The following is a 19,113-nucleotide window of genomic DNA, read 5'->3' as shown; positions in this document are numbered from 1 at the left end:
GACGCTTTTTGAAATCGAAAGGCAGGATAAATAAATCATACATAGATGCCAGTTATTATAGCCTCACGTAGGCTTTGCTGCGAGAGATGTTTTATATCTGAGGTTACCCTCTGAGAGCAAGATCATGTGGAGAAGATTTGATTTGCTGCCTTTTAGTGAGGGACCAGCACTTACTGGCTTGTCTCAAAAATCCACTGGGCTGTTCAAGGCGAACACTCAGATTCCTTTGATTGGTGGTCGTCCCCCCTCCCCCCAAGTGTGTTTCAGTGAACACTTGAGCAGACCAAGTTCTCCATCACTCTTCTGTTTCCCCAGACTCCCAACCAGATTCCTCCTACTTTCTCCATGGAAAAAATAATTACTTGGAAAGAAAAGAGGAACAGTCAACAGAGGGCATCTGTTGCATCTGTGGGGCTTGCTAGCCCTGTGTTCTCCTGCTGCAAATGGTAGAAGAGGCAGCATAAACTCCCATTGATGTTGGGCAAGCTTGGAGGGGAGCTGTGACCATTTTGAATTGTGGCCTCACTAATCTGCGCACTGACGCTGAGCACAGTTTCAGATGCCATAATATAATCACACTGTCTCTGCTTTCAGCTAAAGAGCTTCATTTTTTCTTTGTGTGTGATCTTACAGCAAATGTTTTGTGATATACCTTTGGAAATACAAAGCAGTAGAAATTATCTTCCACGTTAAGACTTACTAATTAGTAATTTGCTTATTAAAATTCCTTTGGTAAGAGCAGAAGTAACAAGACTGAGGGAAATGGGAAATTCACTAGCTGTATGTTTTTGAATTGTAGAAATAGTTTTCATTATATGGTATTTCATTGATCAAACTAATTTTATTGCTTGCATTTTTGCTTCCTTATGTTCAGGAGTAAGGACATTTGTCCCAAAGCCTGTTGCCACTACGTTGCAGTACATTGGAGGAGCAGCTGCCATTCTAGGTCTGGTCGCCATGGCATCAGATGTAGAGGGACTTTATGCTGCTGTGAAGGCCCTTGTGTGTGTGGTAAAGAGCAACCCTCTGGCTAGCAAAGAAATGGAAAGAATCAAAGGTTACCAGGTGTGTATGCAGTTCAGCATAGCCGCTCACTGAGGGCATTAATACCTCAACATTACATCTTACTTTAACATCAGTTGCATGTTTCAGGGTTGGGCTGCTTGCTTGCTTCCTTGGGGCACTGTAAAGATTTCCAGTTAGTGACACTTTTATGATTAAAGTGAAGTTCCCTTGCCAGAGGGACAGATCTGTGACATCTGCTGGCTCAGCAGAGCCTCTTATCAGCTGCCAAATCAAAGGAAGAACCATAGGAACCTGCAGAGAAATAAGGAGGAGGAGCTTCTATTGTTCCTAATATAATCAAGGGCGCTGTACCATCTGTGTCGAGTGAAGGGCATCTGACACCAACACTGTATATTTATTTGTAATTCAGACAAATGAACTAAAAAAGACTTGCCACCATAACTTACGAGGCCCTTTTTCTAAGCAAAACAAAGATGACTTTCCCCACAGTGATCCAACAATGTATGACTTGGAATGCATTTTGTGTACCAAGCAAGCTTCTGAATAGAGATTTCCAATATGACTCCTAACTACCAGCTACACAGAGAACTTTACTGCTAATCTGGCTGAACCTAATTTGCTTGCAGTAAGCACCAAATATTGCTGCTTTTTGAAAAAAATTCAAATAGGGATAGGCAAGATCCATAAAGGTGATGTTTTAGTAAATAGGTAAGAATACTTAAACTCACAATCCACTTAGTACATGGTTAAGAAATTGCTTTTTTCTTTTAGAAAAAATGAGTAAACATTATGAAATCCCAAGATAATGGATTTAGAAATGCTGAGAATTTGTATTCCTTAATGCAGCTGCCTGCCCTTTCCTGGGCTGCTATTAAATCCACCTGAATGATCAAAGATTAAATTATGAAAGGCTGCTGGGGTTACCTTTCACAGTTATTTTTCTTTTCTTTCCTTTTGACGAGTATGGATTCTGGGTTAGCAAAATTCAAAGAAAAGTCTCTTCAGTTCCGAATGCCTGCCATTGTGGGGTTAATTACATTTTCATCTCTTTCTGCTTTTTTACTGAAACTTGGTATTGCATTTACTACAAAGGAGTATAGACTTGATCTTTGAATTTAAGGAAGCATGGTTGTGTGAATCGTTCCGCTGTGCTGTGGTAACTTTTTTTAATGCTTGGTTGAAGATGATATTTCTTTTGTATGCAAAATGTTTTGAGAATTGCACAAAACAAAACTTTTGCCCATATGTTGCTGCATTGTATTTCAGTTACTGGCAATGCTGTTGAAGAAGAAGCGTTCTCTACTGAACAGCCACATTCTTCATCTGACCTTTTCTTTGGTGGGGACTGTTGACAGCGGACATGAAACATCAATTATTCCAAATTCAGCTGCCTTCCAGGATCTGCTTTGTGACTTTGAGGTATGTAGAGCAACTCTGAATGTTAGAAATTTTTAGGATCATTAATGCAGCTGTGACAGCTGTGTTTGAAAAAAACAAAACAAACCTAGAAAGCAACACCATTGAAAAATTGCTTTGGAGGAGCTCATGCACATTGAATAATCATGCATACCATACATGATACGTCATGCGGTATATTTTGCAGTTGCTTTACCAAGCAACTCACAAGTCATGTTGACTGATGGCAGTGCAGGCTACTCAAAGACTTCACTCCATTTGGTTTCATGAAGAAAATAAGTTTGACATATTTTTGAACTAAATTCACAAACCAGTAACATAAACATCTTTGAAATAACACAGGATGAACCATGAAGTATTTATGACATAATAGCCTTTCTATTAGGGAACACTTTGCCTTTATTCTTGTGGGTAAACACAATATGGGAAATGGTATATTGCTACTGGAAACTGATACATATTTTGCATGAAATACTATTTGATGGATTTTGCATTTTGAGTTGAGTGCAAGATGACTCAAAGGCAGGGGGCAACAAGGTGTATGGTAACTAATAAGGAATATCAGGATTGCATATCTTCTAGTTGCTCAGACCAATGAGCAACCTGACCTGAATTTTTTTCTGGGGATCAGGGAATATCTCCTAATTTGCTCAGGTGTATTGACTTTATTACTGGGGTGGCTGGTTCTAATGCTGTTTGCTCCCTTTAGCTAAATCCGGGTGCTAGCACACAGGCAGAATCTCCATTTGATAACTTTTCATCATCGGTTCAGGACCCACTGCATGCTCTGACAGCTGTCAGTCTCATGAGTATGCAAACAGTGGCAATAGATACTGGATGGCAATGGGTGTGAGCCTTGAGAATGGAACATGAGTTGGGTGACTGCTTTCTGGATGCTTATTATGCAAACCTAGCCTGAGTGTTAAGACATGGAACCTTCTAGTTACCCACCCTTCTGTTACAACACAAGACCCATGAATATGGATCATCCAAGCATCCCCATTAGGCACATGTGGCTTTGGGTACTATGAGGGCTTGTGTTCACAGAATGGCTGTGCCACACACTGCAGCTGGTCTCAGAGCAACCATTTTGCAGAAAGGCCAATGGATGAGGCTAAAAGACAAGTCATTTACCCAGCTTTCTGAATAGGAAGTGGAGATGGAACGCTAAACCACTCCTATGAACCTTCAGTACTTTTTCTGGCTCAAGTTCACCCCAGGCAGCTCACAGCACTCTTTCCACTCACAGGCTTCTTTTTCTCATTCTTCCTGCTTTCCCCCATCCCCTTCAAGTTATCCTGCAAGCCTTCTTAATCTCTCTGGTTGCTCACCACTCCCCTTTCAGCTCCATGGAGCTTTACTAAGCAGCAACTTTGTCTTCCCTCCCCATTTTTAAAAAACAGTTTAGGCCTGTGGCTGGAAAGTAGAGCACAGGTCTCCAGCTCCCCATCCCCTTTTCTGAAGAATTATCTGGGCTAAGAGAAGGATGAGGATGGAGCACTGGAGGCAAATAAAGTTTATTTTTTTTAAAAAAATGGGAATGGATGTTTGATATAGGGCATGGTTAGACTGCATTGGTTCAGGAAGAGGAGGTTTTTAAGGAGGCCTTTGAAGAATGAAGGAGAACTTGGATGTGTGAACCTGGAAGTAGGATGTTTAAAGCCATTCAGCATCTAGCATTGCAATCCCACAGAAGGTACAAAATGGGAACTTAAGAACGTGGAAAAAGAAGGCAGCAGATTACCTTAAGTGAAATGAGAGGGATGAGATGGGATTTACTGGTTACGTGAGTTACCTCTGGACTGTGTAGTTCGTGGTAGCTTTTCTTATCCCCAGGGGTGAAAGAACTCTACAAGGTGGTCATAAGAAGAAAGTATTTTAGTAATGATAAAGTGGTGGCAGAAGGAGGCCTGTTACCAAGAGCAGCTTGTTTTTTATTGTAAACAAGAGGTGCAAAATGGCTGGGCCATATACAAGACTGAGTGATGATAGATGCAGAAAACCATCCAGTATCATTCTATGCACTTTTTGAGTTTTTTTAATGGTTCTCTTAATAACCCGTGTAATGCTCACACACTTGTATGTGGCAGGGGTAACAATATATAGTGTTCTCCATCCTTTAGTCTTCAGATAGTAATTTTCTCCAAAGATTATCACATTTAACTCTTACGACAACATTTATCCATTTTAATTTCTATGTACATAACTGCTATTTCACTAAAAAACTACTTTACTTGTTCATCACTGTTGAATTCTCTGGAGCTTTCATTGTTTGATTAGTGATCTGATAACTGTTTTGAAAAGAAACGTTAACATTTTATGATGATGTCACCTAAGTTCTCTCCGTGTCCCTCCCCAGCCTGGAAGAAAATGGAACAGACTCTCAAGAGAATATAACAACTGACTTTAATCGTATAAGTTTAAGTAATTCTTCCAAGCTGAATCCCATAGAGAAGTTCTAAATCAACATTATATTTTCTATTTCAGGTCTGGCTTCATGCACCCTATGAACTACATCTTTCATTATTTGAACATTTCATTGAACTTCTCACTGAATCCAGGTAAAAATACACAGCAACATATATAATCAAAAATTTCTCTCAGAATCAATAACCCCAGGAGATTTTATCTTATTGCTTTTAGTTTATTGCTGTTGGAGTTGAATTTGGTTTGGATTTTAGCACAGATGGAAGAATAGGAAAGGAGGGTTGGAACGCATGGAAAAATATGAATATAGAAAGTGGCAGTCATTGTGCAGAATAGAGCACCCACCTGTTGAGAATGCAGTTTCTACTGCAGACTTCATAATTGAACACACAGATGAGCTTTGCATGTCACCATGAAGGCTGGAAACTTTGTGTCTTTAATAAAATTGGATCTTTAAAATTGATTTCTACCTTATATTTAATAAGGTATTGTTTAAAAAGCCTGGCTCTTCATCCTGTCTCCATATGATTTTTGATCAGCAGGCACTAAGGAAGCAGAACAGAACAAAAAAGAATTTTCCTGTCATAGTGCCTAAAGTTTCCCAGGGGGAATCTTCCTGTTCCCTTGCTATTTGTTCCCTCTGCAATATATTGTTTTTATTTAAAATATTGTTCATCCACTTTTCAGGACAGTCTTCCTGAAAGAAGAACATACAATTAAACACACACAAATGAAGCAGCAGCCAATAATTTTTAACAATCTGTGTCTTCAGATTGTTTTAAAAGACAGGAGTTATAAGGCCATGCTTACCTCTCTGTGGAGGGCAATCCAAAGATGTGGGACCATGGCTAAAAAAGCCCCATCCCTGATACCTGCCTGCCTAAGGGTCTTGCTTGTGGGCCAGAGAGTGGGCATTGGCTATTGTATTATACATATCTAATATGCTTCCAATAACACTTTTACAGACTATGCTTTCTTTTTGTGTCTGTAGGCTGACTTGGAATTTATTCCACAGAGAAGGGAAGTGGGGAATAATTGAACTAAAAATAAATAAATGCACAGTAGAGGCTGTATTCTCATTATGTATGATCTGATCCATACTGATTCTTAGATTTACCTGTCTTTCAGTCAAGTGTGAATATGATCTGCTCTTCAGAACTAGTATTAGTTAACAGAAGCTGTAGTACGAGGGGTTAGTTAGATCAGTGGAAATTGCTAATTAGTTATTGTGCTGTCCTTTTACTTTCAGTGAAGCAGCAAAGAATGCAAAACTGATGCGAGAGTTCCAGCTAATTCCCAAACTCTTGCTGACACTTCGAGATATGTCTTTGTCTCAGCCAACAATCTCTGCGATTAGCAACGTATTGAGCTATTTGCTTCAGGGATTCCCTAGCAGCAACGACCTACTAAGGTACTCTGGAGACTTGCTCTGGGTTTTTCTTCCCAAAATTAGTGCATGTTTGCTTTCCTTCCCATGAGGCCTTATGTTCCTTGCCGAGAAATATTCCTCTTGTTTGAAAGAGAGAGGACTGCTTGCCCATAAAGTGGTGCAGTGTAAACCTTCCCATTGACAAACTTTATCATAGAGGTACAAGTATAATAACATTTAAAAATGAATGCAAGCTTTTATCTTCAGATTCTGTTTCAAATTAGATTGGAACAGACAATCCTGTGACTTAGCTTCCAGATGTCCCATGGTGACATTTGGAATAACCAGGTGTGTGTGTCTGTGTGTGTGACTGATGTAGTCTTCATAGTCAGCCCTAACATATCTCAGAATCTGCTTTTTTATTTAGAAAGTGTCTCTTATTATTGCTCTTACTTGCAGCTGATACTAATTCATGGCAAATTAAACATCTTTCACAAAAATGCACGCCATTTTTCTTCCCTTCATCCTACAAGGTTTGGACAGTTCATCTCTTCTACTTTGCCTACATTTGCAGTCTGTGAGAAATTTGTAGTCATGGAGATGAACAATGAAGAAAAGCTTGACATTGGTAAGTCCTTCTAAGAACATAGTGGAAGAGACAAACTTACCTGAGACATAGAAACAGAGCGAGTCAGAAGGGGCCTCCTGGGCCATCTAGTCTGACTCCTGGCTCCGCTCACAACATGCCCACCATGTGCATGTCCAGTCTATATTTGATCACCCTCGCCAATGGGGCCTCAACCACCTCCCATGGAAGCTTATTCCATACCCTTGTGGTCCTGTCAGGAAGTGCTTCCTGGCATCTAAATGGAAACTTGGTTCCCTGAGCTTTGCTCCGTTGGAGCATGTCCTGCCTTCCTCTGCAGGGGAGAGCAGGTCTCTACCCACCTCCGTGTGATATCTCCTTACATACCTGTACATCGCCAACAAATACCCTCTGAGTCTCCTCTTCTTCAGGCTGAAGGAGACTCAGTTCCCTCAGTCTCGCCTCATACGGCATCCCCTGCAAACCGGCCACCAATCTTGTGGCTCTACGCTGCACTGACTCCAACCTGGCTATATTCTTCCCGTAATGAGGGGCCCAAAACTGAGCACAATACTCCAGTTGCAGGTCCACCAGAGTTGTATAGAGTGGCAGTAATACCTCTCGATCTAGAAGCCACACTTCTAGTTATGCAACCGAGGGTGACATTCGCCCTCTTAACCACTGCATCACACTGCTGCCTCATGTTTAGCCTGCAGTCAACCAGCATCTGAGGTCCCTTTCACAAGTGCTGCTCTCCAGCCACTTGTCCCCAACCTGTATTTATGACACCTATTCCTATGGACCTTGCACTTATCCACATTGAATGCCATCCTGTTGTCTCCTGACCACTTCCATAGTCTGTCCAGATCTTTTTGGATCTGGAGTACCTGCTCCTCAGTTGTGGCCACTGCCCCAGTTTTAGTATCATCTGCAAATTTGATCAGCAGACTCTTCACCCCTTCTTCCATGTCATTTATGAAAAGATTAAACAGGATCGACCCCAGGACAGAGCCCTGGGGGATCTCGCTTGTCACTGGCCGCCATCCCGATGATTCTCCACTAATGGTTACCTTCAGTCAACCATGCCCTAATCCACTGGACAGTGCTTTGGTGTATCCCAAAACTCCTCAGTTTCTCCACCAGGATATCATGGGGCACTTTGTCAAAGGCCTTGCTGAAATCCAGGTATACCACATCCACTGCATCCCCTCCATCTAGCCGTCTCGAAACCTTGTTATAGAATTCCACAAGGTTTCTCTGGCAGGACCTGTTTTTGCGGAAGCCGTGTTGTGTGACTGCCAGTCTCCCTTCCCTATCTAGCATCACTAGATCTCTCGCTATTAAGAGCCTTTCCATTGTTTTTCCTACAATGGATGTAAGGCTAACTGGTCTGTAATTCCCCATGTCCCTTCTACTACCCTTTTTGAAAATTGGGACCACTGATGCCACCCTCCAGTCCTCTGGAACTTCACCCATTCTCCACGAGGCCTCAAAAATGGAGGCCAGCGGGTGTGTGAGACCCCTGCCAATTCTCTACGTACTCTCGGGTGTAACCTGTCAGGGCCTCGTGCCTTTGTAATCTCCAATGCCCTGAGGAGCCCCTCGACTTCTAAGGGGGTGACTCTAATCTGTGCCCCTAAGTCCCTGGCCTCATCTAATCTATGCGGATCTGCTTTGGGGAGAACACAGAAGCAAAATAGTCATTTAGCATCTGTGCCTGTTCCCGCATATCAGTCACTGGATCTCCTTCCTCCTTATTTAGTGGTCCCACCACTTGTCTCCCCTTCGTCTTCCGATTTACATGTTGAAAGAAGCCCTTTTTGTTGCTCTTGATATTCTTGGCAAGTCTCAGCTTGTAATCAGTGTTAGCCTTGCGAAGAATCCTTCTGCAACGGGCCTCCTCCTCCCGGTATACCCTTTTGTGTGTTTGCCCCAGTACCCATTTCCTACGGAGGTTCCTCTTGCATCTAATGGATGAACATTTCTGTTACCTTCAATAGTCTTGCATTTCACTGTAGTATAATAAAGTATTTGATTGAACTTTTAAAAAACACTGTGAGATGTAAACTACCCAGAGCTGTGCGGATGGATAATATATAAATACATAAAATGATCTGTGTAATGGGAACAAATTGTCCTTCCCACATACCTTGCTCCCTCATTTCATACTGTGAGCCCTCTCATTTCTATTCAAGTATTTAATTAAAACGGCTTGGTTTTTGCATCCTATGGAATCTGAAACAATGATGACTAGAAATTGTCTGCTTTAGAGTTGTTGCATATCTTGCACTACGATCCTAAGGTTGCAATCCTGTGCAAAGTCACCTCAGAACAAGTCCCATGTTGACAGGCCCATGTTGGCAGCCTGGGCGCATGCTGCATGGCCGTTGTGGCCAGGCGTGTGATTGCTTCTTCCTGGAGAGGTCACTTTGGCCACAGTGATCACCCTAATCATCTTGCTCCGTGCTTAGACTGTCACTGTATAAACTGTATGGAGCAGAAGTTGCTTGTGTGATCTGGCTCCTTCAGGCTCTGAGGCTTGTCATGGGTTGTAGTTTGTTACTTCTTAAAAAGAGCAGAAGTATGCAGATAATTCAGTGAAATGTCCCTTATCTGAAATAATTCAGGGCATGACTTTATTGTACAATGCTATATTTTTGACTCTCCTCCCATTCTTCTTTTCCTTTAAATTGTATGTATGAAAAAATAGTAGTTACAACAGAGAAGGGAAATTGGCCACATATACTTGAAAGTGATTGGTCTCTTTGATTGTGGTTTTTCTTTTCATGTAAAAAGAATAAGCTTGATCGTAAATTCAGGTCATCTGAATAGAAATGAAGTGGAACAAATATTTTCACTGACACCTTTTGAAATGTGTAGCCTACCAAGAAAAATGAGGTGATTGCAGGTGGTCTGTTGGAAATAGGGCTCTTGAATTGTTTTGAATTACAGATTGCATTCAAAGGCAGGTGTAAAACAGTTCAAACATATTGTAAAGGCAGCATTGCTTATTTTTCACAGTTACATCATGCCATTATAAATAAGCTGTAATAATTTTTGCCCTGTGGAAAAAGAAAAGAGGGGCAAAGAGTTGAAAATGGGGAAAGGAGAGCTTTTAATAGGCTCATACTCTTTAGCAAACACTTAACTCTTCCCTTTAGGCTTTCTGTTTTTTGGCCCTCTGTATATACATTTTGAGTTGTTCCCACCATCCTTTATTGTTCCCCCCCCACCAGGAGAGAGGTTTTTATGGCTCTCCTGTATATTTACATATGTTATATGAACATATGGAGTTGGTAGCAAAATAAGAGAGGGGAAAATATGTTAATCCTAAGAGTGCAAGCTCTTTGTTGCCATATGGACCTGGCTTGCTCATAATAGTAAACTAGGTTTCTGATGCTCCCTGTGACAAGCCAGAATCATGGTTTGTTTTTAGCTTATGGCTCTGGTTTGTTGGAAGAGAAGCAAGGCAGAGTTTCCAATTCACACATAACACTGAACGAACCACTCCTGCTAGTGACAGGAGTGACTGGTTATGTACCCAAGCACATTGTGAGCAAATTATAAGCCAGACATAACATTACATATAAACTGTACAATTGTATTTGCCTAGTCAACTTAGTTCGAGTTTAAGTTTATGAAACATTTCCTTTTGTGTTGGTTCAGTGACAGATTTGGATATACTTCATTGTGTCTGCAATATTTTAAATTGCAAGAAACATTAGTGTTATTTCAGACTTTCACTACATGAATCAATCTCTGCAGTCTGTTCTTTTAGCAGTGCATTCACTGGCATATGTTTGCTCTTCTATCTGATGTAGCTCCAGTTCTATAAACTGCAAATGTGATTTCCTGTGGAAAGTCTAGTAGACTTTCAGTTCCATCACGTTTCCATCGTATTACACCAGAAAAAAAATGTAATGATAGTAGTACCTTCATGTGACAAACCCACTTGCTTACAGCCCAGGGTGTGTATCCATGCACACTTTAATAGTAACTGACAGTACTTTAGAAGAAAAGAATACTTGCAAAAAGTTTTCAGAATTACATACTTCAAAATAAGCGGTACATTTTGTGTTTCAGGAACTGAGGAGGAATTTGGTGGGCTTGTTTCTGCAAATCTTATTCTTCTGAGGAACAGATTGCTAGATATCCTACTTAAGCTTATGTACACATCGAAAGAAAAAACAAGTGTCAATTTGCAGTGAGTACAACTGTCCAAAATTTTGGTGGATACGGTGATTGTGATAAGAACTCACAACACATTGATGGATTAAAGGAAGCTTAGACATCAAGTTGGTTTGCACATAATGACAACTCATGAGTTGCTGGGATGTTTAGAGGTTGAAAAACCCAGAGTTAACAACCTAGTTATTTTTGGGTGGTGCAATTCTAAATAAACCAGAATGTTGAAGTTTGAATGTCATGCTAACCACCTACAAAAGGAATGACTGCTGTTGATTGAAAGTGAAAGGGAGAAGCATGCTGAAGGCAGCATACTTGGTGCTCTCCCTTTCTTCCTCTAGATTTTGGCAATTTGTGGATTAATTATTGCACAATTACCTTTACACATGACCTGGCTGAGACTTTGCAGGATCCTTGCTTAATACCACTTTGTTTCAGCAAAAGCAGAGGGCAGTTGCAAATGCAATCATAATGATGGCTGCATTTATGTCGGTGGTATTACCTGCACACAGCTACTATCCTTCTACAAACCCACCTGGCAACAGGAAGGCATTTGCATTACAGCAATTAAATTAGATTTTCAGAAAAGCCTGGATTCAATTTTTTGGGGTAGTTATTCAGTTGCTTGGGGTGAGGGACGGTACGTAGTACCCTCTCCCAGTATCCCCGACCTCTGTTCCTTGCAATCCTAATCCTTGGGAAGCTTGTGTATTCAACCAAGCACACTTACAAACTTTCTACTGTCCTCTGTGCTTATTTCATGAAGAACTATAGAGGAGCTGGAGATGTCAGGTACAGGGCTCGTGTTCATCCCCACAAGCTTTTAATCCTGGTATATGTCATCTGAATGCCTCCTTGGGGCTAGTCTTTGTTCTTTAGTTCTGAATGGCACCTGTTTTTCTCCCTTTCCTTTCCAGGGAATATTACAGTTCTGATGTTCCATGTTGCCACACCATTTGTAATTTCTCTTTGGTGTTTAGTTAATTGGCGTAATTTGGTGTTTAGTTAATCCCAGCCTCCATCCATCACTTTGAGAATATATTACTTCAAATATGTTCCGGTCAACAAACTCTTTTGTATTGCTTTGTTCTAGCTGCAGATTGATTTCTTAAGAATTTCTTAAGAACAAGGATGTCTTTCTTTGTAAATTGATTGAGCTGGAGGAGCCAATACAGTTTCAAAACTCTCTTATTTCCTATAGCCAGTCTCTATTCCCCAATCCTAATTGCAACTGTCTTCTGTTTCTAACTCCCCTTTTCCACATGAGAAAGAGTGGGAAAGGACCAGCTCCCCCCTTTTTTCTTCTTGAGGTAGATTACGATAAGGAACCGAAAAAACGCACCTCAGAGTAGGCGTGGATTGGAATATTGTGTTGAAGGCAAAAAATACTAATACAAAATTATTACTCTTCATATGTTCCTTTTAATGCAGTATGTATAAAGCTTGAGGGAAATTTTCCATTTTCTAAAAACAGTTACACCAGAAAATAAATGGCAATGTGTACCATCCCCTGCTTCAAGTGACTTAACTGAAACATCATAAAAATGTGGACAGAATGTCTGAAACATGTTTTCAGTTGCCGCAGTCCTATACGTACTCATTTGGGAGTAAACCCTATAGGGTTTACCTGAGTAGACATGTATAAGATTGTGCTGTAAATCTTTTTCTCTGTCTCGCACGCATGCACACGGAAGAATATTCAGACTATTCTTAAGGGGAGCTGGTACAGTATCAGTCATGTGTTCAGACTTGCAAAATGTAAAGTGGATAAAAGCTGCCTGCCTATTTAAAACAATAAAGAATGCCTAGAAATCTAATCCTTTTAAGACCTAATCATTTTGCTTGGCTTAAAGACCACTACTTCTGTAGCAATTTCCCTCTCCTTACTTAGGGCTTGTGAAGAACTTGTCCGGACGTTGGGGTTTGACTGGATCATGCTGTTCATGGAAGAGCACCTGCACCCAACCACAGTGACGGCAGCCATGAGGATTCTGGTGGTCTTGCTGAGCAACCCTGCCATCCTCCTCAAGTTCAAGGAAGGCCTCACTGGAGGAGGCTGGCTTGAGCAGACAGATTCTGTATTGACCAATAAGATTGGAACTGTGCTTGGTAGGAATCCTTAAAAACATTTTTTCCACATCTGTACCTTTGTGTTCTGAATATTGTGGCTTCCACAAAATTGATCTGCCATCAAAAGAGCTGCTTTCAGTGGAACATTCGGACAGCCTTGAGATGGCCAGTGAAGTGATTTCCTGGAGATGGGTGCATCCTGTAGAATATTTCCATAGATCCCATTAGCTGAGACTGCAATTTTGGATAATTTTAGTTCATGCCATTATGCACAAGCTCATTTTACAGATGGCTCATTAAGACAACCCCATTTTCATGTGTTTGTGAGGCCAGCTATACAAATTCTCGTCAGCTTGTTAAATGATCGCAGACTAGTCTGTGACATTATCAAATACAAAACATCCTGGTGCTTTCAACAAATTCAGGAAAAATGTATGTATTCAGAGTTCGCTGTGGAACAGTCATATACAGGAACATGCAAGCTCCTACACAGGACTGAACCACAGATAGAGGGTATGGTACTGTACTGTCACATCAAGCAGTGGTTAATTCAGTGGGACTAAGTGAGACTTACTTCTGAGTAGACATGTATAGGATTGTGCTGTTAGTCACCTAAAATTACCAGCACAGTCTCCTTGCCAGCTCAAAGTTATCATGGCAGGATGAAGCCTAATGGTGTGATTCTTTGTGCACTTACATAGAGGGGAAAAGGCCCACAACTCCCAGTATGCCTTTTTTGCCTAAACATGCATAGGATTGTGCCTTAAACTGGATTGTGTTATAGCTTTGCACAGGTGAAAAGATGGTGATATAAGCAGTCAGAATGATCTGGTTTTTCTGATGTTGTGGGAGCTCTCAGCAGGGAGTGGCAACAGCAGCTGCTTGTGTGATTTAAGAATTGGCAAAAATAAAATATTTGCCAAATAGTGAAATGACTAAACATTCAAACTTGGAAGAAAGAGTTAGACTGTTGCTTATTTGTGTGCTGTTCCTAACAATCTGGGTCATGCCTGATGGACAATACATGGGGCATTAGTAAGTTAGGGCATAACAAGATTACTTAATCAAAATCTGTAATAGAATTTTGAATCCCTAATGATGGAAATAGAACAACTGAATTAGAAACTTTGAGTTAAAAATCATTTTTCATGGGCATTTTAAATACCTTTCATTAAAGCAAACATCTTCGTTAAAAGAAAGTAAAAGTTAAATAATATTTTAGGTTGATAGTGAGAATGTGGAAGAGAATATTGTTGAAACTTAGATGAAATTGATTACAAATCTGAGAGCTATATAACTTTAGGAAGAAAAGAACAGTTCTTTTCTTTACAAAACACTGTTGTACTGTTATAAAATTACAAAACACTGTTTTATTGTTGCTATTTTGTGTTCTCACAGGAGAATATTTTGATTACAAAGATCAAGAAGACAAGCATTTTCTACCAGACTTATTACATTGTACATTCAATTTATCATTTACATACGTACGCTTAAAGAAATGGGCCCCTGAGCAATAATACTGTTCATTTTTTCCCCAACTGTGTTTAGTTGTTATCCATACAAAATTTTTGATAACTCCAAACAAATAAAATGCCATTGACCTTTACAAGTTATGGGTAATGAAGGAATATTCCTTGACTATGAAACTGAGATATGTTTAAAAATGAATTAGTTGGGCAAGCTCTTGAGCAACTCTATGAATTCAGGTGAGCTGGCAGAGGAGATACAGGTTGTGCCCAGTCCTCACAGAAGGCTCAAGCAGGTGATTAAGTAAAATGGTTGAATCTTCAGATCATGGCTGCAAGAATGTTTCTTCATTACTTTGCTTAGTAGTTTGCACAATTCCAAAATATTTGGGCAGAAGGCAAATAAAATGCCATTGTAGAAAAACATTCTGTAATTCAGTCTTTGCTTTTTAAATTGGATTAATGTTTGTTTGGTATTTTTTGATCTGTAACTTTGATCTTTATCTGTTGTGTTTCTATTAGTAGCAGTAATTATGCATAAGATACTCATCTGAAGTGTTCCCGAGATTGCTTTTTCTATTAAGTGTTGATGTTATAAATTTAACCTAACCTATTTTTCTCCCTGCCTCCCAGGTTTTAACGTTGGCAGGAGTGCTGGTGGCAGATCAACTGTCAGGGAAATTAACCGGGAGGCTTGTCATTTCCCAGGCTTTCCAGTTCTTCAGTCATTTCTTCCTAAGCACACAAATGTGCCTGCTCTCTATTTCCTTCTTATGGCACTTTTCCTGCAGCAGCCAGTCACTGAACTGCCTGAAAATCTGCAGGTCAGTGCACCTGTCATCACCAGCCGATGTAATCAGGGTGGCCAGGTAGGGATTATCTAGTAAGGTACCAACTTTATTAAGTGTGTTCCAGGGGGAAAACAGTGGTTCAAAACTCAGTAAAAGTTTTCATCTCTCCATTGAAATGTGTGATGGAAATTCCTGATCTGAGAAGAACATGCAGTAATTATTATATTCTTTGTGGTCTTTGAGCATCACTCATATGGGCTTTGCACCTGTGTGGAGCCTCATTCAGGAAGCTTCCACGGCTGAGGAAATTTTGACAGTGTGCATGCTTTTAACAGGTCTCGTCCTATTTCCTCAACTTTATTAGACTGTCAATGTGGCCTTGGAACTGAGAAAAAACTATTGATTGGCATTGAACACTGTATATCCTCCCAAATCGATGCCAACCAACTATGGGTGCCTTAAAAAAAAGACATTATGAGGGGCAAAATTAATGTTTTCTTGGAGGATAGGAAATAGGCAGAAACCTGTTAAGGACACATACACTAGGAGACTGGGAGAGGGTTCCTACCAAAACTTCCTCAACTCCAAGTGGGTACAGAGCTCATACGTGTGACCACTAAAAGACCACAGTTACAGGTAAGCCACCTGCTTGTCTGTGCTTTTGGGGATTTATTTGTTTCTAAAATGCAATGCTGCCAACCGTATAGTATATAAGAAGCAGCATCCTGTGCTAATATATGTGCATACTTCCTTGCGATGAAAAACGCAGCAGAAGCTGGAATGGTTGACATCGACAGATCATTGCAATGCTGAGTTTGATTCTGTGGAAATAATGACAAATTTAATGCTATGCCTTCTGCTTTTCTTAGAAGGCATGTTGATAACTTACCAATGGAACGGGGTTCTTGTGTCTTTTGTAAAACCCATGTTGCCCCTTATGCTATGTAATATCCTTTTTATAAGGATTTAGAAGAAAAAAAACCATTTGTCCAAGTTTGGTCTCGGGGACTTTTTTTTTTTTTTTTTTACATTAAGGGCACAGTGCAGTGGGCTGCCTGTAACTCCTGCACTCAGGGAAGTACAAGCATCATGTGCAGGGTGGAAGGAGTGAGGGGACAATCTTTGAATTTGTACTCCTCCTATCCTTCAAATTACCTAGACAGGCAGTTTTGGCTGTCTAGCTGTGGCATTCAAGACAGGGAAGGAAGAAAGCTGGAGCAGTACCAGGTTCTGTTGCATCCAGGCAGACTCGGTCTTCTTCACTCCCTGTCTCCTAGAATGGCCTTTTCAGAGCTGCAGATAACACGGGTCTTTCTGTGCTGTCTGCAAGGTGAGGAGTGGCATCTCCAGCTGTGAGCTCAGAGTTTTGTTCCAGCCTTGGAGCTGGGAATCCAAATAATTGTACAGCCCTTTAGACAGTGCAAGGTTGTATGTTTCCTTTTATTTGATAATGAAAAATATATTATCTTGCGTGTTTCCTTATTTGTGCTGGCGAGGCAGTGGAGAGCTACATTTGTTACACAACTCTCCCATGCCCTTTTTAATGGGTTACAGCTAACTAACAACATTAGTAGTACATGAGAGCTTCTCATTTTCCTAGTTTGGTATTTGGTTTCCTACATGGGAAACTCCTGAAAAAGTTTGTTGTCTTGCAAAAAAGAATTCAGTATGGTCAGATATTTCCTGCACTGATGTTTTCTGTTTATGCATGTGCTCCAATGAACCCCTCATATCTCATTCTTCTGCAGATATAAGTTTGGAGCTATCTTTTTTTTAGCATTTTTACAGCATGTTGTATATGCCGAAGTATGTATGTATATAGGATATATGTATATGCTACAATATAATAATTGATACAGGTTGGGTGTCACTGGGCTTGTGGGGATTACATGAACTGAGTAAGCACACCCAGTTCTGCATGACAAAATCTTAGAAATGACTGCATAGATAATAAAATGGCAATATAAAATGGATTATCTCCTGACACTTGTCTCTCCCCCGTTCCCCATTCTCTCCCTTCAATAGTTTGACTTAGATTCAATTTGGACATTTATATTTGGTGTTCCTGCATCAAGTGGCACAGTGGTTGCTTCAATTCACAATGTTTGCACAGAAGCTGCATTTTTATTACTGGGAATGCTTAGAAGCATGTTGAATTCAGTAAGTATAAAGCCCATTTAGCTATTAAGTAAGAACTGAGCTGTTTTCACTTTAATTCTATGTTATGCTTTGCATTGGTTTTGAAAAGATTTCCTGCTTATCTTTAACTGTGTAATATGTGATTTCCATTGTTGCTTTTTACTTCCATGATGCCTCCAATGACCACAGCTTTTAGAGAGCAACATAAAAAGTAAAAAGGCAGTTCATGCTCTGCAGAGTTACCTGAAGTCCATTCTTCTAAAAAAAAGGAAACTCCGCCTAACAAAGTGTAGCAATCATATATCGCTATCCTGCATACTAATTTTTTTTCCTTTATCCCATCATGCACAGTTTAATTTTAGGATTACTCATTTTTATTGAAGAGTTCTCTCGATACATTGTAAGCATGTCACTGCACAGTAACTCCCCAGGCAGTTACTGTACAACAGTTCCAGTATTAATAAAGGTTTTTACTAGGCATTGTAGTACTCATTGAATATGAAGCTCATTTTGGTTAGTCATAGGTGCATTGGACATTAATAAATATAAAAGCCTTTCTTCCAGGAAAAGAAATCTTGCTCTGTTCTCACATGAAATAATACAATCCTTATCAAACAGACTTTCACCATGGCACAGTACTGGAACAGTACACTGCCTGGGTAAAAGCCGGTGGAAAGACTCAGCCAGCCATGAGTCTTACTGGCCTTGAATTCATCCATTTTGTTTCCATTCAGTCTGCCTCGCAAGGCATTAATGGAACAAGTTAGATTAGACTTTAAGGGCTTCAACGAGGCTGTCCGATCTGAACTTGGAGGATTACAGGCAACCAGTATATGGTGGGAAGAGTGCCGAAGAACGGTCACTTCCGTGCTCCTCCTACCATGCAAAGCACTCAACGTGGCTGATTTTGGCAGGTGGGAAGGAGGGCAAGGCACTCCCGGGACACTTGAGCCTGGCAGAGTCCTCCCCCACCTCCAAAAGGTCATCACTAAGGTTGCCCTCTCGACCTTAGAGCCACTCCAGTTCTTCCCACACTGGCTGTGAGGGCAAGGGAGGGTATCCACACTCAGAGTCCCAGCTCTACCTTCAGAGTAAGTTTCCAAGGTCAAAGCTGAGACTAGACTTTTCTAGCACTCGTAGGCTTGCACTGTAAAGCACTTCGCCCCAAACAGGGCTGTAAAATTAGTTGATTTTTTATTATTAAAAATGAGTTTATTATGTATAAATATGTAATGTATAAATGTATGTGTTGTTAATATGTATAAATATCTAATAAAAGTGTAAACGAGTTGATTTTACTAGTATAAATATGCAACCCATTTGCCTGATACCATATTGTTGTTCTGTGTTGCACTGTCGGTTTAACTAACTATGTGATCTCCCCTTTCATGCAGCCTTGGCAGTCAGAGGAAGAGGGTTCTTGGCTCCGTGAATACCCGGTCACTCTGATGCAATTCTTTCGCTATTTGTATCACAATGTACCTGATCTGGCCTCAATGTGGATGAGTCCAGAATTTCTTTGTGCTCTGGCAGCCACTGTGTTCCCTTTCAATATCCGACCATATTCTGAAATGGCAAGTGATTCTTTGTACATTTTCAGTGCTTTAAGTATTTGTCTTTCCAGTTCCTTCTTTCCTT

The 19,113-nt window shown here is 40.5% G+C and overlaps 1 protein-coding gene across 5 annotated transcripts in view; it reads left to right on the top strand.

Moving 5' to 3' along the window:
- WDFY3 (WD repeat and FYVE domain containing 3) overlaps nt 1-19,113 on the top strand; it is a 152,765-nt gene that overhangs the window by 85,145 nt on the left and 48,507 nt on the right. For 4 of the 5 annotated variants that reach the window (XM_044428214.1, XM_044428210.1, XM_044428211.1 and 1 more), the window contains 10 exons: nt 875-1,065; nt 2,293-2,445; nt 4,930-5,003; nt 6,119-6,280; nt 6,772-6,866; nt 10,908-11,028; nt 12,901-13,118; nt 15,179-15,414; nt 17,362-17,496; nt 18,870-19,049. In XM_044428214.1, coding sequence (XP_044284149.1) covers nt 875-1,065; nt 2,293-2,445; nt 4,930-5,003; nt 6,119-6,280; nt 6,772-6,866; nt 10,908-11,028; nt 12,901-13,118; nt 15,179-15,414; nt 17,362-17,496; nt 18,870-19,049 — 1,565 coding nt within the window. The remainder of the gene's footprint in view (nt 1-874; nt 1,066-2,292; nt 2,446-4,929; nt 5,004-6,118; nt 6,281-6,771; nt 6,867-10,907; nt 11,029-12,900; nt 13,119-15,178; nt 15,415-17,361; nt 17,497-18,869; nt 19,050-19,113) is intronic. The other variant, XM_044428213.1, reaches the window with a different exon arrangement.

The sequence above is a fragment of the Varanus komodoensis genome, unplaced genomic scaffold, assembly GCF_004798865.1.
Source record: "Varanus komodoensis strain SLA01 unplaced genomic scaffold, ASM479886v1 scaffold2, whole genome shotgun sequence".
In the NCBI taxonomy this organism is placed as follows: domain Eukaryota; kingdom Metazoa; phylum Chordata; class Lepidosauria; order Squamata; family Varanidae; genus Varanus; species Varanus komodoensis.
This window is presented reverse-complemented; position numbering and strand designations above follow the sequence as displayed.